Genomic DNA, 25,616 nt, shown 5'->3' on the forward strand with positions numbered 1-25,616 from the left:
TTGACACACTGAACTCTGTCTGCAAAGTAATTGGTGAACCAGGCAAGGCAGTCATCCGAAAAACCGAGGCTACTGAGTCTGCCGATAAGAATATGGTGATTGACAGAGTCGAAAGCCTTGGCAAGGTCGATGAAGACGGCTGCACAGTACTGTCTTTTATCGATGGCGGTTATGATATCGTTTAGTACCTTGAGTGTGGCTGAGGTGCACCCATGACCGGCTCGGAAACCAGATTGCACAGCGGAGAAGGTACGGTGGGATTCGAGATGGTCAGTGACCTGTTTGTTGACTTGGCTTTCGAAGACCTTAGATAGGCAGGGCAGGATGGATATAGGTCTGTAACAGTTTGGGTCCAGGGTGTCTCCCCCTTTGAAGAGGGGGATGACTGCGGCAGCTTTCCAATCCTTGGGGATCTCAGACGAGATGAAAGAGAGGTTGAACAGGCTGGTAATAGGGGTTGCGACAATGGTGGCAGATAGTTTCAGAAATAGAGGGTCCAGATTGTCAAGCCCAGCTGATTTGTACGGGTCCAGGTTTTGCAGCTCTTTCAGAACATCTGCTATCTGGATTTGGGTAAAGGAGAACCTGGAGAGGCTTGGGCGAGGAGCTGCGGGGGGGGCGGAGCTGTTGGCCGAGGTTGAAGTAGCCAGGCGGAAGGCATGGCCAGCCGTTGAGAAATGCTTATTGAAGTTTTCGATAATCATGGATTTATCAGTGGTGACCGTGTTACCTAGCCTCAGTGCAGTGGGCAGCTGGGAGGAGGTGCTCTTGTTCTCCATGGACTTCACAGTGTCCCAGAACTTTTTGGAGTTGGAGCTACAGGATGCAAACTTCTGCCTGAAGAAGCTGGCCTTAGCTTTCCTGACTGACTGCGTGTATTGGTTCCGGACTTCCCTGAACAGTTGCATATCACGGGGACTATTCGATGCTATTGCAGTCCGCCACAGGATGTTTTTGTGCTGGTCGAGGGCAGTCAGGTCTGGAGTGAACCACGGGCTGTATCTGTTCTTAGTTCTGCATTTTTTGAACGGAGCATGCTTATCTAAAATGGTGAGGAAGTTACTTTTAAAGAATGACCAGGCATCCTCAACTGACGGGATGAGGTCAATGTCCTTCCAGGATACCCGGGCCAGGTCGATTAGAAAGGCCTGCTCACAGAAGTGTTTTAGGGAGCGTTTGACAGTGATGAGGGGTGGTCGTTTGACTGCGGCTCCGTAGCGGATACAGGCAATGAGGCAGTGATCGCTGAGATCCTGGTTGAAGACAGCGGAGGTGTATTTGGAGGGCCAGTTGGTCAGGATGACGTCTATGAGGGTGCCCTTGTTTACAGAGTTAGGGTTGTACCTGGTGGGTTCCTTGATGATTTGTGTGAGATTGAGGGCATCTAGCTTAGATTGTAGGACTGGCGGGGTGTTAAGCATATCCCAGTTTAGGTCACCTAACAGAACAAACTCTGAAGCTAGATGGGGGGCGATCAATTCACAAATGGTGTCCAGGGCACAGCTGGGAGCTGAGGGGGGTCGGTAGCAGGCGGCAACCGTGAGAGACTTATTTCTGGAGAGAGTAATTTTCAAAATTAGTAGTTCGAACTGTTTGGGTATGGACCTGGAAAGTATGACATTACTTTGCAGGCTATCTCTGCAGTAAACTGCAACTCCTCCCCCTTTGGCAGTTCTATCTTGACGGAAGATGTTATAGTTGGGTATGGAAATCTCTGAATTTTTGGTGGCCTTCCTGAGCCAGGATTCAGACACAGCAAGGACATCAGGGTTAGCAGAGTGTGCTAAAGCAGTGAGTAAGACAAACTTAGGGAGGAGGCTTCTGATGTTGACATGCATGAAACCAAGGCTTTTTCGATCACAGAAGTCAACAAATGAGGGTGCCTGGGGACATGCAGGGCCTGGGTTTACCTCCACATCACCCGCGGAACAGAGAAGGAGTAGTATGAGGGTGCGGCTAAAGGCTATCAAAACTGGTCGCCTAGAGCGTTGGGGACAGAGAATAAGAGGAGCAGGTTTCTGGGCATGGTAGAATATATTCAGGGCATAATGCGCAGACAGGGGTATGGTGGGGTGCGGGTACAGCGGAGGTAAGCCCAGGCACTGGGTGATGATGAGAGAGGTTGTATCTCTGGACATGCTGGTAGTAATGGGTGAGGTCACCGCATGTGTGGGAGGTGGGACAAAGGAGTTATCAGGGGTATGAAGAGTGGAACTAGGGGCTCCATTGTGAACTAAAACAATTGGGAAAGCTAGCTAAAACAGTAGGTGAGACAACAGCTAATCAGCTAGCACAACAACAGCAGGTAAAATGGCGTAGACTAGGCAACGGGGCCAACAGATAAAACAAACAAGCAGAATGGAGTACCGTGATTAATGGACAGTCCAGCGTGCATCAGCTATGTAGCCAAGAGATCAGTGTCCAGGGGGCAGCGGTGGATGGGGCAGGGAAGCTGGACTGGCGAGTGTTATCCAGGTTTTAAAAAAACTAACAATGACTAAATAGCTTGTAGCTAGTTAGCTGGTTAGCTTCTGGAGGTTTTTGAGTGTGTTCTAAAACTAAATAAAAAATAATAGCGATTCCGTATCACATTGGGTGAGGCAGGTTTCCGGAAGGTATAAACAAATTAAAAGTCAAAAGAGATAGAAAGTAAATATGGGTCCGGTGGGCGTTTGGGACGCGGCGATTCAGGCGGTTAGCAGGCCTGTGCTAACAAGCTAACAGTTTGTAGGCCCGGGCTAGACAAGGTAGCAGTTAGCGGACCGGAGCTGGACAAGCTAGCAGTTAGCAGGCCGAATTAGCAAGCAGGGAGATAGCGAGGGCTAGAGAGTTAGCCTTTGGGGGACGTCGCGATGGGGTGAGTCTGTTTATTCCTCTTCATGCGCTGACATCGATAGACCGGTCGTGGGCCCGGGTATTGTAGCTCAGGAGTATGCTACGGTGGTAGCGCAGGCCGGGCTAGCTTCAAGCTAAGTGGGTGGAAACGCTAGCCAGGGGTAATCATCCGGGGTTGCGGTTTAGCTAGATAGCTAGTTGTGAAGATCCAGCGTATTTGGAAGCTTAGGTTTAGCAAAATGTTTTTAAAGGGATAGCTATGTAAAAAAACGAAAAAAAAAAGAAAAATAAACTAAATATACAGGGACACGACACGACAGGACGACTTACTGCTACGCCATCTTGGATTGAGTTCATGAACTCAAATATGAACAAAGGCGATGTTTCACTTTTTCTAATGTTGGGGTCACTCTAGGGAAAGTCATCAAATTTCAAGTTGAAAAAAAAAAATTAAGGGGGTTTTCTCTGCTTTTAAACATAGTGGTGTGTCATTTTTTAACCTTAAGACAACACAAGGGTTAAGTTTCCCTGCATTAAAGTCCCCGGCCACTAGGAGCTCCGTTGTCCCGTTGGTAGGATATATGTGCTTTCAGTTCGTCCTGTTTATTTTCCAGCGATTGAACGCTAGCTAGCAGGACGGAAGGCAAAGGCAGATTAGCCACTTGTCGCCTGATCCTCACAAGGCACCCTGATATTTCTCCACAAAATCTTTGTTTTTCCTTCTCCAGCGAATGACAGGGATTGGGGCCTTGTCGGGTGTCTGTAGTATATCCCTCTTGTCCGACTCATTGAATTAAAAACTCTTTGTCTAATCTGAGGTGAGTAATCACAGTTCTGATGTCCACAATTTCTTTTCGGTCTTAAGAGACATTAGCAGCAACATTATGTACAAAACAAGTTATGAACAACGCGGGGGGGGGGGGGTAGCATGGTTGGTTAAGAGCCGATGAGACGGCAATTATTCATCACAATTGTGTTGCAATAAAAACACAACCCTCCCCAAAGCGAATATAAAAATAAAACTCCCCTATTTTGACCCCTGTGGCCCTTGTGACTCAGCGGTCTGAGGTAGGGGTGAAGGGGGCTGAGGTCTGGGGCTGGGGTTGTGATGGTGCAGCTGAGGGTAATGTGCTGAGCGCCACAGCAGGCAGCGAGCACAGCTGCAGCCGCCCGTGCAGATGGTGACTTTGCATCTCAGATGTTTGCTTCCTGGCTGCCTAGGAGGCTGTTTACTGCACCGCTCTCTAGCTCTCTGCACATATGCCACGGTCAGATTGTGGGGGAGAGAGCTTCTCCGCAAAAAAAAAAAAAAACACAAACCAAGTGTACAAAAATATGTATGAAAACGTACAGAGAGTGCTCGAATGTCCCACTTCTGTTGGCCCATTTTGTCAACAGCAAAAGCCTCTCACCACCAGCGCCTGTTGGAGTACTGTAAACAGAGGCACTGGAGGCTCTGTTTGTGTTGTGTGTTAAATTAGAGATGTGCCTTTCTGAGCAATGCTCGTTCGAATCAATGCCATCTCACCCCTGGTTGACCCTAATCCACAACGCTAGACACATATGCCTCAAGCCATGCATTGTCTGCCGTCTGCCTGCTGCATGGCCCTCGTATCACATTGCTGTTCTGTTTGAAGTCCTAACTCAGGTCGACCCGGCTGTAAACTCATGACCCCGTTTACAACATTATCCATATCACTGACCTCGCAGCTCTCATCTCCCTCTGCGTCATCCTTTCATCAGCATCCCAGCCGGGGCAATGTGGGCAGGCTGTTTAACCTGCCGACAGGTTTGTGTTTTTATCATCGACTGCAAGAGATTCACCTGCATAGGACTGTAATCACAGTAGTACGGTATTCTAAATATGTGTTTCTTTCTCATCATGAGTCTATGCATGATATGTAATTAGAAAAATATGCACTATTAAACAATTATTATGCCCGGTGTCCCTCTCTCTTTTTCTCTCTCTCTCTCTCTCTCTCTCTCTCTCTCTCACGCTCTCTATGTCTCACACTCTCTCTCTGTCTCTCTAAGGGTTAAAGAGGGTTTTCTCTAAGTGATAGAGCAGGAATATTAGCAATTTAACTTTTATTTCATGAGCAAGTCACCAGGAGAATCTGGGCTACTACACCAGAGTTGCAGCACCAGCCGGTCCCCACTATTCGTCATTTGCCAAAACTCCCTGCATATCCCCAACTGTTTGGCAACCTCTCTCCTCACACTCTCCAGAGGTACAATTGCAGAACTGCAGAATTAATGCATTAAGTAATTGTTGTTGGGCAAATCAATTTACTTCCACAGAAACCCTCTGTAGTCACATATCTGGTAACTGTTGGCTCAACATTAGATTATTTATATTCTCTCTCTCTCAGATTAATGTTTATTTCTCTCTCGCTCCCAGACTGTCTCCCAGACACTCAGGCATTTCTCTTCTGGCTGGCTCTCATTTCATATCAGACATTTTTGCACTTATGAATTATGGTCCCACCAATTATTCAAATATGGTCTCAGAGAGGATTAAATCCCAACCACTTGCACTTTGGAGGAAATTATCTTTTAAGTGGAATAATTTGCTAAATTGGCCCATTTAACCTCAAACCAAGGTTTATTTCACATTATTGTATATAGTAGTATGTCAAATATGTTGATATTGAACACGTTAGGATGTAGTAATATGTATTACGTGTCTACGATTATTATCTTGCTCGTTAAAAGATGCCCTATTCCTTAGATGTGATTGTTTCATCCTGCAACCTCAACTAATAAGACTTTTTCTAGGGAAAATAATTTTAAAGTGTTGAGTTTATCAACCGATTGTGTGAACAAACATCTCCAAATGCCTGAGAGGATTTTCCCTTTTAATTACTTGGCTTGAACGTATTTAGGTTGGGAGATTCACTACTTTTTCCCCTCCGTGGTGTCATAACAATTATGCTAATGAGGCTTGTGAGTGGTGACTGGTCTTCGTTAATTTCCCCCGTTGTCTGCTTGTCTGTGGACCCGTCTCGTCTAGTATGAGTGAGCTGTGTGAGAGCTGTGTGAGCCGCTCTATAGGATACTGTGTGGGGAGGACGGGCAGTCAGATTCCAACCGAGGCAGATGTTGATTTCAGCATGCCAAATCCTGCACAATTGATTGTCAGAGCCGAACGTGTGGATGGAAGGGAGGGTGATACTGCTGGGATGGGTCTATTGCTCTGAGCAGTGGTTTTTGCTGCTGGCTGCTTTCATGTTTGACTTTGGGTACTATCAGCTAATCAATGGCCCTAAGTGAACAGATGCACAGCATTCTGCCTGTTACGGGAGAGACCAAAACAACATTTGCCAAAGTCAATTTTAGTTCTCTTACTCATCCCCCTCTCTACCTGCATTCCCCTATAGATATGCCTGCAGTATAAATAAACTATCTTGTTTAAAAAGTGTACCAAAATCCATTATGTTATGATGCTTCTGTTATGGTGTTGTGGCAGATTGATTAAAAGTATATTTCCTTTTTAACATGTTCATCTGAGATACATTTGAGTTCCTCCGCCCAGTCCTTCCCTCTTGTCCCATGGTCCCAGTGTCAGAAAGGCAGCCAGGCGGGGAGACACTGATCTCAGCTGTTTGTAGGCACCTGTCTGTCTGCTTGGCTATGCCTCCTGCGACTCTGGACTGACTCAGTCATTCAGGTGCCTCATGGCCATCTGGGGGCTCAGGGTTAGGATAGCCGGGTAGTTCCCCCACAATGCCCCTTAACCCGGCCGTGCCCTTCACATGCACACAGCACACCCATCCCTGAGCCCTCTGACTAACAAAGTCTGCTCTCCTCCCTAACTGACTACTATCCGCCATATGCCTGTTTCTCATTGTAAATGAGAACTTGTTCTCAACTTGCCTACCTGGTTAAATAAAGGTGAAAAAAATGAGTAATAATAATACAATTCGGAAATGTTTATTTTTTGAAAGTGTCTCTAGATATGGTTTTCCGAATGACAGCAATTCCATTATGTATTACATTCAGCTTCCTGCTCTGATAAGCACAGGACTACTGATTGTAGTCGTACTGTCAGGTAAAGGAAGAGGTCATATGACGTTACCGACCCTCAACTCATCACTATTAAGTTATGTAAGGCCAATATCTTATATTTGATACATACAGACAGGTCCATTATCGACTATGTATGGACAACACCCAAAACACACTGATTGAATCCCAAATAGCACCCTATTCCCTTGAAAGCGCACAGTGGGCCCTGGTCAAAAGTAGTGCACTATTAAAGATAATAGGGTGCTATTTGGGACACATCGACTGACTACTGTCACAACATGGCCCACTTGATATCCTATCACAGCCCTCCTCCATCTCTCTAATCAGGCCAAGTGGCCCTCTAGACTAATCACAGCTAATTCAAGATGAAAAAGTCCCTTTTGATTAGTTTGCAAAGATGATCCTCCAAGGCCGAGGCTAAAGGAGCTGGGGTTGTAAAGGTAGTGACTGACATGCAAGGACAGCAGGAGAGGTAGAGGAGCTTACAGTGCCGTTCTGATAGATCCAGGCTGTTGACTTGGACTGTTGACTCGGCCACATCCCCACATCACCACTGTCAAATGAAGCCAAGGTCGTCCCTGACATGACACTGCCTTACCTGGGCTGATACATTACAGGATGAGCGAGTTTCACCCCCTACGTTGCTCTGATACCAATATCTCCTCCTCTTGCTGTACAGTACACCAACCCGCCCCCACTCCGGTCGCCATGGTGCCCTTGTTTTTCTGAACCACCATTCAATCCTGCAGTAGACCACCCACTGCATAGAGTCAAAGTGAAACTGTCGGGGGCTAATGGGGAAAAATATATCCAGGCATTTAATTGCATGTACAGTTGTGTGAGGTTGTTGTCAGGGAAATGGCTGGGAATGGCAGCCAGTAAATCATGTCAGATTACAGTGCACCAGAGGGCATGTTCAGTATGGTGGATATATACTCACAAGTCATAAATCTCTCTCAACAAGATGCACACTGAGTATACCAAACATTAGGAACACCTTTCTAATATTCAGAACAGCCTCAATTCGTCGGGGCATGGACTCTACAAGGTATCGAAAGTGCTCCACAGGGAAACCCAGCAGCGTTGCAGTTCTTGACACAAACCGGTGCACCTGGCACCTACTACCATACCCTGTTCAAAGGCACTTAAATATTTGGTCTTGCCCATTCGCCGTCTGAATGGCACACATACACAATCCATGTCTCAAGGTTTAAATATCCTTCTTTAACCTTTCTCCTCCCCTTCGTCTACACTGATTGAAGTGGATTTAACAAGTGACATGAGCAGGTGTTCTTAATGTTTTGTACGCTCAGTGTATATGGCAGCAATTTTTAATGACTATATGCTAAAAATGCAGTAAAGCTATCCTTAGTATCCCTCTATGTAAATGGGACTCAAATGCAAAAAGATACTCGGACATAGACATCATAGAACTGATCACAAGCAACAGTTTTATGTTACAGTATGCAGAGAGAAAACATTACAGTGAACATTATGAGCGTCGCTGCACTAAGGTCCGCGACGAGCAATAAAATGGTCTGTCTTAATTTAGCATTTAATGCGGCCAAGGCCATTAAATTGGATGTTAATATCTCATCATTATATTGATAGCAATGATTATGCAGATTGCAGTCATCAACAGATTGTATTAATGAGTCATCTTGGGGGTATTGGCACCATCAGCGGTCTTCATCCTCTCTCTCTCTCGGCATGACTCCCCATTTCAAATAAGGACTGGTTGTTAACAGCGGTTGAATTTTAACACCTAGGCATTGTGACAGATTGTTTCATGGGCAAAAATAATTGCAGAGGGAGACAAGAGTTGCACAATTCAATTCTCTCTCTCTCTCTCTCTCTCTCTCTCTCTCTCTCTCTCTCTCTCAGCTAGAATATTGGAGTGGCAAAGGCTACCTTAAGGGGAGAATTAGACTTTACAAAAATCCTGTCAAAAAAAATATTCAAAAGTATGAGTTGGTTGGCGCCGCCGAGACCTGAAACACAGCTGCACTGTGCAGTGTTTGATTAAAGACCTGCTGTGCTTATGCTATTGTGTGCTCATAGTGCTCATAGTGGCCCATGCATGAGGCAGACAGTCATCAATGCAGTAGTACAGTATAAAGAGGGTTCCATTTTGGACTGGATATTGTTCTAGAATACGTAGATGACCCAGCGGTTAAATAGCCTGATGTGTTTGCAATTATTATGCGTTGTGGTCCATGGAAGGGCCTAGAGGATTTGACCGCCGTGTTCTCACCCTGTTATGGTTATTAAAATCATCAACCTCGTCTTAGTGTGTTAGAATCGCTCCATTGGCAAACGTTTTCTAGGCACACCGCCCAGCCCCAATAATTTATTCTTCGGCGTTAACAGGGCACTCCCCAGGATTCAATTTAGCTAATGTGGTGGCAAAATATTTAGAGGTGGAATTAGTGGGTCTGCTCATTAACCAAGGTGATTAAGAGGTGTTGCAGCCATTGTGATCTTCTCTATCCATTCCTCCATGATTTTATTTAAAATATCAAATTTCAATTATCTGAAATAGTTGCTTTATGATGGTAAAGATTGAAAAATATTGCAAATGTGTCCATTCATTCCACACCCTTTGCCATCTACTGTACCATCGACAACAGTGCTGTATTACTTTTCGATTTTTAGGAAGCTGCAGTTGAACAGATCTTCCCACACACTGAAAGAACACAATGAACAGGGCTTGTTTGGATTTGTTGGCAGCAGCACGTCTAGGCAGGATGTTCATTCCTCTATCAGTATTGTACTTCAAAGCACTTTATCATGTTTAGCATCCACACCTCTATTCTCACAATCAAATAAATAAGTAGCATAAATGTGTGCTCTACCGTGATTATAAAAGATTTGGTCTTACACTCTTTATTCTACCTGGAACCAAAATGGTACTATCTAGAATCAAAAAGGGTTCATTAGCAGTCCCCATAGAAGAACCATTTAAAGAACCCCTTTTGGTTCCAGGTTGAACCCTTTTGGTTCCAGGTAGAACCCTTTTGGTTCCAGGTAGAACCCTTTTGGGTTCCATAAAGAACCCTTTCCACAGAGGGTTCTACATGGAACCCAAGAGTTATAGCTGGAACAGAAAAAGTGTTCTCCTTTGGGTACTGGTGCAGAACCCGTTTGGAACCCTTTTTTCTTAGAGTGCCCTATACTTTGACTGTTGTTTCCCCATCAGACAAAATAAGAGTAAATTCCATAATGTTGTAAGTAACTAATCATCTCCCGCCTTGTAAGTGCCGCAGTGAATATCAGCAGAGCCCATTGTGTGATGTGTTCACTGCTGGGGTTCCACTCATCCTCTTTCACTGGCTTGATTCTTTCTAACTATCCTCTTTTAAAACCCCTCTGTAATATTTCCTCTAATGTCAGTCTGAGGTTACATCCCAAATGGCAACCTATTTCCTACATAGTGCACTACTTTTGACCAGAGCCCCGGGGGCCCTATAGGGAATAGGGTGCAATTTGAGAGGCAGGCTGAGAGGATCCTTTTGTTAGTAAAGCTGTTGAGGAGTCAAATGAGCCTTTCAGAAATATTTGCATTTAATCAGCACATCTGGAGGTACAGGAGATGTGGCTTTGTCCACCTGGAGAGAGTGGCAGAAACACAGAAGAAATACAGAGGAATTGTTCCCATGCAACAATGCCACAGCAAAAACAGAGCACCATTTCAAACATATGGCAATGGCACATTTTCAAATATTCCCTCATTCTCTATTTGAAGCTAAATGGGGCCTCACATGGTTAGTTCACAATGCAGGGTGAGAGAGAGAGAGATAATTGTTTTTAAGGGTTGTTTATGGTTATGGTTGCCGTTAACGACAGATTCCAGATAGCTGCACAGATCATCAGTCTCCAGACCTCTCTCGGAGCTGTCACTTCTACATCACAAAGTCATGTTGATTCTGATGTTTATTCAAATGACTTGACCTGTGACCGCTTTTGCTACCTTCGGAGCCATCGGCAAAGACTAACCTGCCACACCTCATTTGCCTATAGCTTTGTGAACATGGGGAGAGAAAACACCCTCACACACTCCGCTGCCAAAAACAAAGTTGCAAAATCCAAAGTGATGCTTCCTCAAACAGCCTGGGGGGAGGGGGGTTGACTGACGGGTGGTGGAGGGGACAGGCAGGTGTAGACCGATGGTTAAAATAATTTATTTGACTACAAAAGCTTGTTTTCATGGATCATCCGAGTAGCCTAATCTTAGCCTTTGATTTCTGGCAGTGCCACCACGCTAACACCCAGCACAGGCTGACAGTCGGAAACCAGGGATTACTGTAGATTGTCATACACATGGTGTTTGGAACCAACCGACGGCCTGTGTTTCTGTAGACACCCCTGGGCTGGATGGATGCAGTAGGTTTTTCCCTGTGATGCCAGGGGGCACTTAGCCTGCACTCAATAAACTAAACTACTTCTCCACCTGATCACACACCCAGCCTGTGATGTTGCTGACCCACCATCATGTGTTGCTAGGATGGGGGAAGGTGGTGGGTTATTTGCAATGGGTAGTGGCACTGAACAAAAATATAAAATGCAACATGTAAAGTGTTAGTCTCAAGTTTCATGAGCTGAAATAAAAGATCACAGAAATGTTTGAAATGCACAAATGTTGTCCATATCTCAAATGTTGTGCAGAAATTTGTTTACATCCTTGTTAGTCAGCATTTCTCCTTTGCCAAGATAATCCAGTCTACTGACAAGTGTGGCATATCAAGAAGTTGATTAAACAGCTCAATCATTACAAAGGTGCACCTTGTAATGGGGACAATACAAAGCCACTCTAAAAGGTGCAGATTTGTCATACAACACAATGCCACAGATGTATCAAGTTTAAGGAAGCATTCAATTCTGACTGCAGGAATGTCCACCAGAGCGGTTGCCACAGAATTGAATGTTAATTTCTCTACCATAAGCAGCCTCCATCAACGTTTTAGAGAATTTGGCAGTACGTCCAACCGGCCTCACAACCGCAGATCACGTGTAACCACGCCAGCCCAGGAGCTCCACATCGGCTTCTTCACCTTCGGGATCATCTGAGACCAGCCACCCGGACACCTGATGAAACTGTGGGTTTGCACAACCAAGGATTTTCAGCACAAACTATCAGAAACCGTCTCAGGGAAACTCATCTGCGTGCTCGTTGTACTCGCCAGGGCCTTGACCTGATTGTAGTTCTGGAAATGCTCACCTTCGATGGTCACTGGCACGCTGGAGAAGTGTGCACTTCACGGATGAATCCCAGTTTCAACTGTACCGGGCAGATGGCAGACAGTGTGTATGGCATCGTGTAGGTGAGCGGTTTGCTGTCAACGTTATGAACAGAGTGCCACATGTTGGCGGTGGGGTTATGGTATGGGCAGGTATAAGCTATGGACAACAAACACAATTGCATTTTATCAATGGCAATTTGAATGCATCGAGATAGCGTGACGAGATCCTGAGGCCCATTGTCGTGCCATTCATTCGTTGCCATCACATCATGTTTCAGCATGATAATGGACAGCCCCATGTCCCCTTGTCACATAATTCCTGGAAGCTGCAAATGTCCTAGTTCTTCCATGTTCTGTATACTCACCAGACATTTCACCCATTGAGCATGTTTGGGATGCTCTGGGTCAACAACATTCGACAGGCCACCATCAACAGCCTGATCAACTCTATGCGAAGGAGATATGTGAGGCAAATGATGGTCACACCAGATACTGGCTGGTTTTCTGATCCACACCATAACCTTTTTTAAGGTACACTACATAACCAAAAGTATGTGGACACCTGCTCATCGAACATCTCATTCCAAAATTATGGGCATTAAAATGGAGTTGGTCCCCCATTTGCTGCTCTAACAGCCTCAACTCTTCTGGGAAGGCTTTCCACTAGATGTTGGAATATTTCTGCGGGGACTTGCTTCCATTCAGCCACTAACATTAGTGAGGTCGGGCACTGATGTTGGGCGATTAGGCCTGGCTCGCAGTCAGTGTTACAATTCATCCCAAAGGTGTTGATTACTGTATGCCTCGCTGTATGTCTCTCTCAAATGTCAATATGCCTTGTATACTGTTGTTCAGGTTAGTTATCATTGTTTTAGTTCACAATGGAGCCCCTAGTTCCACTCTTCATACCCCTGATAACTCCTTTGTCCCACCTCCCACACATGCGGTGACCTCACCCATTACTACCAGCATGTCCAGAGATACAACCTCTCTCATCATCACCCAGTGCCTGGGCTTACCTCCGCTGTACCCGCACCCCACCATACCCCTGTCTGCGCATTATGCCCTGAATATATTCTACCATGCCCAGAAACCTGCTCCTCTTATTCTCTGTCCCCAACGCTCTAGGCGACCAGTTTTGATAGCCTTTAGCCGCACCCTCATACTACTCCTTCTCTGTTCCGCGGGTGATGTGGAGGTAAACCCAGGCCCTGCATGTCCCCAGGCACCCTCATTTGTTGACTTCTGTGTTCGAAAAAGCCTTGGTTTCATGCATGTCAACATCAGAAGCCTCCTCCCTAAGTTTGTCTTACTCACTGCTTTAGCACACTCTGCTAACCCTGATGTCCTTGCTGTGTCTGAATCCTGGCTCAGGAAGGCCACCAAAAATTCAGAGATTTCCATACCCAACTATAACATCTTCCGTCAAGATAGAACTGCCAAAGGGGGAGGAGTTGCAGTTTACTGCAGAGATGGCCTGCAAAGTAATGTCATACTTTCCAGGTCCATACCCAAACAGTTCGAACTACTAATTTTGAAAATTACTCTCTCCAGAAATAAGTCTCTCACGGTTGCCGCCTGCTACCGACCCCCCTCAGCTCCCAGCTGTGCCCTGGACACCATTTGTGAATTGATCGCCCCCCATCTAGCTTCAGAGTTTGTTCTGTTAGGTGACCTAAACTGGGATATGCTTAACACCCCGCCAGTCCTACAATCTAAGCTAGATGCCCTCAATCTCACACAAATCATCAAGGAACCCACCAGGTACAACCCTAACTCTGTAAACAAGGGCACCCTCATAGACGTCATCCTGACCAACTGGCCCTCCAAATACACCTCCGCTGTCTTCAACCAGGATCTCAGCGATCACTGCCTCATTGCCTGTATCCGCTACGGAGCCGCAGTCAAACGACCACCCCTCATCACTGTCAAACGCTCCCTAAAACACTTCTGTGAGCAGGCCTTTCTAATCGACCTGGCCCGGGTATCCTGGAAGGACATTGACCTCATCCCGTCAGTTGAGGATGCCTGGTCATTCTTTAAAAGTAACTTCCTCACCATTTTAGATAAGCATGCTCCGTTCAAAAAATGCAGAACTAAGAACAGATACAGCCCTTGGTTCACCCCAGACCTGACTGCCCTCGACCAGCACAAAAACATCCTGTGGCGGACTGCAATAGCATCGAATAGTCCCCGTGATATGCAACTGTTCAGGGAAGTCCGGAACCAATACACGCAGTCAGTCAGGAAAGCTAAGGCCAGCTTCTTCAGGCAGAAGTTTGCATCCTGTAGCTCCAACTCCAAAAAGTTCTGGGACACTGTGAAGTCCATGGAGAACAAGAGCACCTCCTCCCAGCTGCCCACTGCACTGAGGCTAGGTAACACGGTCACCACTGATAAATCCATGATTATCGAAAACTTCAATAAGCATTTCTCAACGGCTGGCCATGCCTTCCGCCTGGCTACTTCAACCTCGGCCAACAGCTCCGCCCCCCCCGCAGCTCCTCGCCCAAGCCTCTCCAGGTTCTCCTTTACCCAAATCCAGATAGCAGATGTTCTGAAAGAGCTGCAAAACCTGGACCCGTACAAATCAGCTGGGCTTGACAATCTGGACCCTCTATTTCTGAAACTATCTGCCACCATTGTCGCAACCCCTATTACCAGCCTGTTCAACCTCTCTTTCATCTCGTCTGAGATCCCCAAGGATTGGAAAGCTGCCGCAGTCATCCCCCTCTTCAAAGGGGGAGACACCCTGGACCCAAACTGTTACAGACCTATATCCATCCTGCCCTGCCTATCTAAGGTCTTCGAAAGCCAAGTCAACAAACAGGTCACTGACCATCTCGAATCCCACCGTACCTTCTCCGCTGTGCAATCTGGTTTCCGAGGCCGGTCATGGGTGCACCTCAGCCACACTCAAGGTACTAAACGACATCATAACCGCCATCGATAAAAGACAGTACTGTGCAGCCGTCTTCATCGACCTCGCCAAGGCTTTCGACTCTGTCAATCACCATATTCTTATCGGCAGACTCAGTAGCCTCGGTTTTTCGGATGACTGCCTTGCCTGGTTCACCAATTACTTTGCAGACAGAGTTCAGTGTGTCAAATCGGAGGGCATGCTGTCCGGTCCTCTGGCAGTCTCTATGGGGGTGCCACAGGGTTCAATTCTCGGGCCGACTCTTTTCTCTGTGTATATCAATGATGTTGCTCTTGCTGCGGGCGATTCCCTGATCCACCTCTACGCAGACGACACCATTCTATATACTTTCGGCCCGTCTTTGGACACTGTGCTATCTAACCTCCAAACAAGCTTCAATGCCATACAACACTCCTTCCGTGGCCTCCAACTGCTCTTAAACGCTAGTAAAACCAAATGCATGCTTTTCAACCGGTCGCTGCCTGCACCTGCATGCCCGACTAGCATCACCACCCTGGATGGTTCCGACCTAGAATATGTGGACGTCTATAAGTACCTAGGTGTCTGGCTAGACTGCAAACTCTCCTTCCAGACTCATATCAAACATCTCCAATCGAAAATCAAATCAAGAGTCGGCTTTCTATTCCGCAACAAAGCCTCCTTCACTCAAGCCGCCAAGCTTACCCTAGTAAAACTGACTATCCTACCGATCCTCGACTTCGGCGATGTCATCTACAAAATGGCTTCCAACACTCTACTCAGCAAACTGGATGCAGTCTATCACAGTGCCATCCGTTTTGTCACTAAAGCACCTTATACTACCCACCACTGCGACTTGTATGCTCTAGTCGGCTGGCCCTCGCTACATATTCGTCGCCAGACCCACTGGCTCCAGGTCATCTACAAGTCTATGCTAGGTAAAGCTCCGCCTTATCTCAGCTCACTGGTCACGATGGCAACACCCATCCGTAGCACGCGCTCCAGCAGGTGTATCTCACTGATCATCCCTAAAGCCAACACCTCATTTGGCCGCCTTTCGTTCCAGTACTCTGCTGCCTGTGACTGGAACGAATTGCAAAAATCGCTGAAGTTGGAGACTTTCATCTCCCTCACCAACTTCAAACATCAGCTATCTGAGCAGCTAACCGATCGCTGCAGCTGTACATAGTCTATTGGTAAATAGCCCACCCTTTTCACCTACCTCATCCCCGTACTGTTTTTATTTATTTACTTTTCTGCTCTTCTGCACACCAATATCTCTACCTGTACATGACCATCTGATCTTTTATCACTCCAGTGTTAATCTGCAAAATTGTAATTATTTGCCTACCTCCTCATGCCTTTTGCACACATTGTATATAGACCCCCCCTTCGTTTTCTACTGTGTTATTGACTTGTTAATTGTTTACTCCATGTGTAACTCTTTGTTGTATGCTCACACTGCTATGCTTTATCTTGGCCAGGTCGCAGTTGCAAATGAGAACTTGTTCTCAACTAGCCTACCTGGTTAAATAAAGGTGAAATAAATAAAATAAATAAAAGTTGAAGTCAGGGCTCTTTGCAGGCTAATCAAGTTCTTCCACACCTATCACGTGCTGCAGAGATAGTTGTCCTTATGGAAGGTTCTCCCATCTCCACAGGAGAACTCTGGCGCTCTGTCAGAGTGATCATCGGGTTCTTGGTCACCTCCCTGACCAATGCCCTTCTCCCCTGATTGCTCAGTTTGTCCGGGCGGCCAGCTCTAGGAAGAGCCTTGTTGGTTCCCAACTTCTTCCATTTAAGAATGCTGGAGGCCACTGTTCTTGGGGACCTTCAATGCTGCAGGCATTTTTTGCTACCCTGCCCCAGATCTGTGCCTCGACACAATCCCGTCTCGGAGTTCCACAGACAATTCCTTCGACCTCATGATTTGGTTTTTGCTCTGACATGCACTGTACTGTCAACTGTGGGACCTTATATAGACAGGTGTGTGTCTTTCCAAATCATGTCCAATCATCAATTGAATTTACCTTAGGTGGACTCCAATCAAGTTGTAGAAACAGCTCAAGTATGATCAATCGGAACAGGATGCACCTGAGCTCAATTTTGAGTCTAATAGCAAAGGGTCTGGGTTTTTAAAAACCTGTTTTCATTTTGTCATTATGGGGTATTGTATGTAGAGTGATGAGGGAAAAAAATAATGTAATACATTTTAGAATAAGGCTGTAACGTAACAAAATGTGGAAAAAGAGAAGGGATCTGAAAACTTTCCGAATGCACCGTGTCAGTCTATTGCAGTAACGTGGAAGGGCTCTGGCTAGTATTACTTAGCCAGCTAGAAGGATGAAGCAAGAAGATAAAGTTAACCAGAGCCTACCTCATCAGATGCAAAAACAGGCTACTAAGTTCTCTTTGCTTTACAGAGTGTAGGCTACTGAGACATATTTCAATATGAACATCTCCAGATGGGCTATCTTCCCTATAGGTCTACATGAAAGTGCAATCAAAATGCAAACAATACAGTTCTAAGAATATCATACATTTGAATTCAAATCAGTGGTTGTTCGTCTTTTCTCGATCGCCCACTGGTTTACCCATTACCCACCTTTTTTAACCACTACATCACTGATATTAATGGGGAATTGTAAGTAATATTCTAATAATTCATGTGAATGTGATGGGAGAGGCTATACCGCCTGCCTGGTGCCCAAATTGATAACGTATGTCGCGTTTGAGTTTGGAGATGAATGGATTCAGTTCAGTAATCCTGATGAGCCCTTCCCAGCTAGTTAGTTTATGCTGGCTAGCTGGCAACAACAGCAGCATGGCACAAGTTAAAACTTGTTAAATAAAGTGATTTTTATTTCAATGGGCGAGGGAGAAATAATTTTTAGCACGAGCAATTAGGTTTTAAGTGCCTTGCTTAAGGACACGTTGAAAATTGTTTCACCTAGTCGGCTCTGGGATTTGAAAGAGTGACCTTTTGGTTATTGGCCCAACGCTCTTAACCGCTAGCCTATCTGCCGCCCCAGTTGTAGTATTGGTCACAGTCTGGATGTGTTCCTGACATGCCACATAACTAACGTAACGACAAGCCAGTGCGAGGTGCTTGCCGACGTGAGATTTGCTTCCCACTGGGCACCTGTAGGCTATCACATGTCACCAGCTGTAGCTAACGCCAAATTAACATTAACATTAGCGAGAGCAACAATTTAGTAAATATTTTCTTAATGCTTATTTCTTGAACTGCATTGTTGGTTAAGGGCTTGTAAGTAAGCATTTCACGGTAAGGTCTACACCGGTTGTATTCGGCGCATGTCACAAATAAAATGGGATTTGATTTGACTTGAATTGCACTGTACAGCCTTACCCATGGATCTTGGGTCCATGAAATGGGGCATCAGCCTATTCGGCGACAGCCACACAGCTACAATTCTGAAGAGTTCATTTTGAGTAGGATAGCAGCCTACACGAGCAATAACTTGTAATATTGGTAGTAACCATCTGGATGTCACCGTGATACAGTCTACTCAGATAACATTTTATTTGTCACATGCTTCGTAAACAACAGGTGCAGGCTAACTGCTAAGGCTTACTTACGGGCCCTTTCCAACAAAGCAGACAATATTGCTCAATGGGTAGATTTTGCTTCGCAAGCTGCCAACACAAACACACTTGGTACAGTGTCCTTTACTCCCACTTGGTGTGCAGTAAAGGTGAAGTAGCTAGGTCGTGTAGCCAATATCAGGCCTGGGTGACAACTAAAGCACACTTATTGTAGTGATTTTCACATTTAATCAAATCAAATTTTATTGGTCACATACACATGGTTAGCAGATGTTATTGCGAGTGTAGTGAAATGCTTGTGCTTCTCGTTCCGACAGTGCAGCAATATCTAACATGTAATCTAACAATTCCACAACAACTACCTAATAGACACACATCTAAGTAGAGGAATGGAATAAGAGTATATACATATTAAAACATTTTTTTAAAGGATTTCACCTTTATTTAACCAGGTAGGCCAGTTGAGAACAAGTTCTCATTTACAACTGCGACCTGGTCAAGATAAAGCAAAGCAGTGCGACACAAACAACAACACAGAGTTACACATGGAATAAACAAACATACAGTCCAATAACACAATAGAACAAGTCTATGTATAGTGTGTGCAAATGAGGTAAGATAAGGCAATAAATAGGCCATATTGGCGAAATAATTACAATTGAGCAATTAAACACTGGAGTGATAGATGTGCAGAAGATGAATGTGCAAGTAGAGATACTGGGGTGCAAAGGAGCAAAAAAAGAAATAACAGTATGGGGAGGAGGTTGGATGGGCTATTTACAGATCAAATCAAATCAAATGTATTTATATAGCCCTTCGTACATCAGCTGATATCTCAAAGTGCTGTACAGAAACCCAGCCTAAAACCCCAAACAGCAAGCAATGCAGGTGTAGAAGCACAGTGGCTCGGAAAAACTCCCTAGAAAGGCCAAAACCTAGGAAGAAACCTAGAGAGGAACCAGGCTATGTGGGGTGGCCAGTCCTCTTCTGGCTGTGCCGGGTGGAGATTATAACAGAACATGGCCAAGATGTTCAAATGTTCATAAATGACCAGCATGGTCGAATAATAATAATAATAAGGCAGAACAGTTGAAACTGGAGCAGCAGCACAGTCAGGTGGAAGTTGAAACTGGAGCAGCAGCATGGCCAGGTGGACTGGGGACAGCAAGGAGTCATCATGTCAGGTAGACCTGGGGCATGGTCCTAGGGCTCAGGTCAGTTGAAACTGGAACAGCAGCATGGCCAGGTGGACTGGGGACAGCAAGGAGTCATCATGTCAGGTAGTCCTGGGGCATGGTCCTAGGGCTCAGGTCCTCCGAGAGAGAGAAAGAAAGAGAGAAGGAGAGAATTAGAGAACGCACACTTAGATTCACACAGGACACCGAATAGGACAGGAGAAGTACTCCAGATATAACAAACTGACCCCAGCCCCCCGACACATAAACTACTGCAGCATAAATACTGGAGGCTGAGACAGGAGGGGTCAGGAGACACTGTGGCCCCATCCGAGGACAAACAGGAAGGATATAACCCCACCCACTTTGCCAAAGCACAGCCCCCACACCACTAGAGGGATATCTTCAACCACCAACTTACCATCCTGAGACAAGGCTGAGTATAGCCCACAAAGATCTCCGCCACGGCACAACCCAAGGGGGGGGCGCCAACCCAGACAGGATGACCACAACAGTGAATCAACCCACTCAGGTGACGCACCCCCTCCAGGGACGGCATGAGAGAGCCCCAGCAAGCCAGTGACTCAGCCCCTGTAATAGGGTTAGAGGCAGAGAATCCCAGTGGAAAGAGGGGAACCGGCCAGGCAGAGACAGCAAGGGCGGTTCGTTGCTCCAGAGCCTTTCCGTTCACCTTCCCACTCCTGGGCCAGACTACACTCAATCATATGACCCACTGAAGAGATGAGTCTTCAGTAAAGACTTAAAGGTTGAGACCGAGTTTGCGTCTCTGACATGGGTAGGCAGACCGTTCCATAAAAATGGAGCTCTATAGGAGAAAGCCCTGCCTCCAGCTGTTTGCTTAGAAATTCTACAGATGGGCTATGTACAGGAGTAGTGATCTGTGAGCTTCTCTGACCGCTGGTGCTTAAAGTTAGAGAGGGAGATATGAGTCTCCAGCTTCAGTGATTTTTGCAATTTGTTCCAGTCATTGGCAGCAGAGAACTGGAAGGAAAGGTGGCCAAAGTAGGAATTGGCTTTGGGGGTGACCAGTGAAATATACCTGCTGGAGCGCGTGCTACGGGTGGGTGCCTCTATGGTGAACAGTGAGCTGAGATAAGGCGGCACTTAACCTAGCAAAGACTTATAGATGACCTGGAGCCAGTGGGTTTGGCGATGAATATGAAGCGAGGGCCAGACAACGAGAGCATATAGGTCGCAGTGGTGAGTAGTATATGGGGCTTTGGTGACAGAATGGATTGCACTGTGATAGACTGCATCCAATTTGAGGAGTAGAGTGTTGGAGGCTATTTTGTAAATGACATCGCTGAAGTCAAGGATCGGCAGGATAGTCAGTTTTACGAGGGTATGTTTGACAGCATGAGTGAAGGATGCTTTGTTGTGAAATAGGAAGCCGATTCTAGTTTTAATTTTGGATTGGAGATGCTTAAGTCTGGAAGGAGAGTTTACAGTCTAACCAGGCACCTAGGTATTTGTAGTTGTCCACATATTCTAAGTTAGAATAGTGATGGTGGACGGGCGGGCAGGTGCGGGCAGCAATCGGTTGAAGAGCATGCATTTTGTTTTACTTGCATTTAAGAGCAGTTGGAGGCCACGGAAGGAGAGTTGTATGGCATTGAAGCTTGTCTGGAGGTTAGTTATGAACCACAGTGTCCAAAGAAGGGCCAGAAGTATACAGAATTGTGTGCATAGAGGTGGATCAGAAAATCACCAGCAGCAAGAGCGACATCATTGATATATACAGAGAAAGGAGTCGGCCCGAGAATTGAACCCTGTGTCACCCCCATAGAGACTGCCAAAGGTCCGGACAACAGGCCCTCCGATTTGACACACTGAACGCTGTCTGAGAAGTAGTTGGTGTACCAGGCGAGGCAGTCATTTGAGAAAGCAAGGCTGTTGAGTCTGGCGATAAGAATGTGGTGATTGACAGAGTCGAAAGCCTTGGCCAGGTTGATGAATACAGCTGCCTAGTATTGTCTCTTATCGATGGCGGTTATGATATTGTTTAGGACCTTGAGCGTGGCTGAGGTGCACCCATGACCAGCTCGGAAACCAGATTGCATAGCGGAGAAGGTACGGTGGGATTCGAAATGGTCAGTGATCTGTTTGTTAACTTGGCTTTTGAAGACCTTAGAAAGGCAGGGTAGGATAGATATAGGTCTGTAACAGTTTGGGTCTAGAGTGTCTCCCCCTTTGAAGAGGGGGATGACCGCGGTAGCTTTCCAATCTTTGGGGATCTCAGACGATACGAAAGCGAGATTGAACAGGCTAGTAATAGGCATTGCAACAATTGCATAAATATATGGATGAGCAATGACAAAGTGGCATAGGCAAGATGCAATAGATGGTATAAAATACAGTATGTGCATATAAGATGAATAATGCAAAATATGTAAACATTATTAAAGTGGCATTATTAAAGTGACTAGTGATCAATTTATTAAAGTGACCAGTGATTTCAAGTCTGTATATAGGCAGCAGCCTCTCTGTGTTAGTGATGGCTGTTTAACAGACTGATGGCCTTGAGATAGAAGCTGTTTTTCAGTCTCTTGGTCCCAGCTATGATGCACCTGTACTGACTTCGCGTTCTGGATGGTAGCGGGGTGAACAGGCAGTGGCTCGGGTGGTTGTTGTCCTTGATGATCTTTTTGGCCTTCCTGTGAGATCAGGTGCTGTATGTGTGCTGGAGGGCAGGTAGTTTGCCCCCGGTGATGCGTTGTGCAGACCTCACTACCCTCTGGAGAGCCTTGCAGTTGCGGGCAGTGCAGTTTCCGTACCAGGTGGTGATACAGCCCGACAGGGTGCTCTCAATTGTGCATCTGTAAAAGTTTGTGAGGGTTTTAGATGACAAGCCATATTTCTTCAGCCTCCTGAGGTTGAAGAGGTGCTGTTGCGCCTGCTCCACACTGTCTGTGTGAGTGGACCATTTCAGTTTCCACCTTCTCCACCACTGACCCGTCGATGTAGATAGGGGGGTGCTCCCTCTGCTGTTTCCTGAAGTCCACGATCATCTCCTTTGTTTTGTTGACGTTGAGTGAGGGGTTGTTTGTGTTGTTCGTACCTTCACCACTTGGGAGCGGCCAGTCAGGAAGTCCAGGACCCAATTCCACATGGCGGGGTTGCGACCCAGGGCCTCAAGCTTAATGATGAGCTTGGAGGGTACTATGATGTTGAATGCTGAGCTATAGTCAGTGAACAACATTCTTACATAGCTATTCCTCTTGTCCAGATGGGATAGGGCAGTGTGCAGTGTTATGGCGATTGCATCGTTTGTGAACCTATTGGGGTGGTAAACAAATTTAAGTGGGTCTAGGGTGACAGGTAAGGTGGAAGTGATTTGATCCTTGACTAGCCTCTCAAAGCACTTCATAATGACAGAAGTGAGTGCTACGTGGCGATAGTCATTTAGTTCAGGTACCTTTGTCTTCTTGGGTACAGGAACAATGGTGGTGGCCATCTTGAAGCGTTGGGGACAGCAGACTGGGATAGGGAGAGATTGAATATATTCATAAACACACCAGCCAGCTGGTCTGCGCATGATCTGAGTACGCGGCTAGGGATGCCGTCAAGACCGGTATGAAAAAGTTTCAAATTCTAACTCAAGTTTCTAGCCACAAACATAAACTAGCTGGAAAGGGCGCATCAGGTCAACTGACTGAACCGACTGAACCGAATACATTGGTCTCAATTTTATTCTCGCTGTGCGACATATGTCATCAGTTTGGGCACCAGGCATGTCCGTATAACCTCTGTGTGCTCCATCGATGTCTGTTTGTGAGGAGCTTGATTAATCATGCCTAGGAATACAAACGTCAACGCTTTGTATTTTGAGAAAAATAGATATTATGTAAAGAGTTTATGATTTTATGCAAAACATCATTACAAATGAGTGAACATTCGCTGATTCCATGTGGCAGTGTGAATCATTTATCATATTTTCCCCCTTTCAGGGGTATGCCATTACAATTGTACAGATAATAGGCTATGTGTTTGTAGATCAACTGAGGTGAATGAACCTATAGCAGCCAAGGTGATAATGGCTGGGGTAATTTTTGCATGTTTTTGCTGTTCTCCAAATAGCATTTTCTGAACTGTTTTAGTTGTATAGAAATGCAGTAAATGAGCTACAACTTTCAAAAAATCCCCTACCCCTTTCCGGACCTCATTAAAACTCAAACCATTGTTACGGCCCTGTTTGTGCGCGTGTGTGTGTGTGTGTGTGTGTGCGCGCGCGCGCGACTGCATGAGCCGTGTGTACGTGTGTGTGCTTTCCTCAGTTCTCTCAAATAAACGCTGACCAGTATGTTGCCGTCCTTCCTTCCTTGTCATTCCAGGTATGCCCCTCAGTCTGGACTGTAAGGCCTTCTTCGGCTACAGCGGGGAGTCCAGACCTATCATCTACTGGATGAAAGGGGAGAAGTTTGTGGAGGAGCTGGCAGGCCACATTAAAGAGAGTGAAGTCAGGTACTGTATCTATCACTGCAAACTTTTCCTGTTTTTATTTTTCTGATGGTGGACATTGTGGTTTCTGCTTACATACAGATACTAGAGTGGATGTGACTGACAGTGTTACTTAAAAAAAAAAAACTTCCTCCCCAATATTATCCCCTTTAGGTCTGTGGAGTAATGTCTTGTGGGTGTGAAACATCATCAGGAGTCATTAGGAGTGTGATGTGCCAGCGGCCACATCCTGTGCTGTCCAGTGTGAGGTATTAACTATGACTGACAGCTTATAATACCTCCATCGGCAGGGGGGAGTTCTGCTTCAATATCAGCCCCAGGATTTGTACTACAGTCTAAAGGGGCAGAAGCTAAATCTTCACTCGTACAATGAGAAATCATGTAACATTAATTTAACAAAAGCAGACTGCTCCCATTGAAAGTGGTAAGAGTGAGAGCTCCTCCTCTTGTTGGAAACGTTGATCTCCACAAAGAGAAGGAAGATAGTAATTACCACATAAAGCTGTCGTGTAAATTGAACCAATACTACTAAATGACAAATAAAAGTCTCTCACCTCCCCAGCCTGGAGTAGAGAGAAGCATTTCACAGTCATAAAGTACACAATGGATTTCAAAACAACTGAACTGACTCCTCCACACCAGAGCCCACCTCTACAATTAGACATCTGCTATCTAACGTTACTCCTGGCTCCCGCTCCTATCAACATCCAGTGTCTTCTCCCTGGACTGGATTAGGAACAATGCCTGTAACTGCCACCACATCCCAGCACACACGACCAAAACAAAACCAACCAATTGTTCTCTCTCACTAACCAAACGAGGCTGGATGTCTACAGCTGTACAGATGAGAGCGGGAAGATACTGAAATTAATTATGAAAAGCAGATAAAAGCACTTGAATGGTCAAAGGGGGTTGAGACAGAGGAGATACAGTGAAGAGTTATTATTTGTTGACAGGCAGACTGTAATTTTCCATCTGCCTCAATATTGGTGAACGGCCAAGAATTATGACTAAGAAGGGAGAGTAGAAAAGGCTGCTTATTTAAGAGGGTCTAATAACCCTAAGAACAAAGGCTGTGCCAGTTTTCAGGATAAATATTTTTGGGAATTCATACAAAGAAGTCCAGGTCAGGTTAGTGCAGTAAAATGCTCTGACCCAGTTTCTTTCAGCGCTCCTGGTGTACCAATGCAATCTGAGACAGAGGGAGAGAGAGATGGAGAGAGAGAGAGTGTGCATGTGTGTGTTTCGTGTGTGCGTGCGCGGGCATGCACCTGTCTTTGTCTGCACGTGTGTGCCTGTGTGCTCGTGGGTGTTTGTGAGGATGTGCGTAAACGTATGCGTGTGTCCGACTGTGAATATTCTGGAGAGTTTTAGCAAGTGGCTCGTCATTCA

General features: G+C 45.8%; 1 protein-coding gene across 1 annotated transcript in view; it reads left to right on the top strand.

The window, feature by feature from the left end:
* LOC109910097 (X-linked interleukin-1 receptor accessory protein-like 2) overlaps positions 1–25,616 on the top strand; it is a 319,792-nt gene that overhangs the window by 278,583 nt on the left and 15,593 nt on the right. The window contains exon 7 of the mRNA XM_031798117.1: positions 24,098–24,227. Within this exon, the coding sequence (XP_031653977.1) occupies positions 24,098–24,227 (130 nt within the window). The remainder of the gene's footprint in view (positions 1–24,097; positions 24,228–25,616) is intronic.

The sequence above is a fragment of the Oncorhynchus kisutch genome, linkage group LG19 (assembly GCF_002021735.2).
Source record: "Oncorhynchus kisutch isolate 150728-3 linkage group LG19, Okis_V2, whole genome shotgun sequence".
Taxonomy (NCBI): Eukaryota; Metazoa; Chordata; class Actinopteri; order Salmoniformes; family Salmonidae; genus Oncorhynchus; species Oncorhynchus kisutch.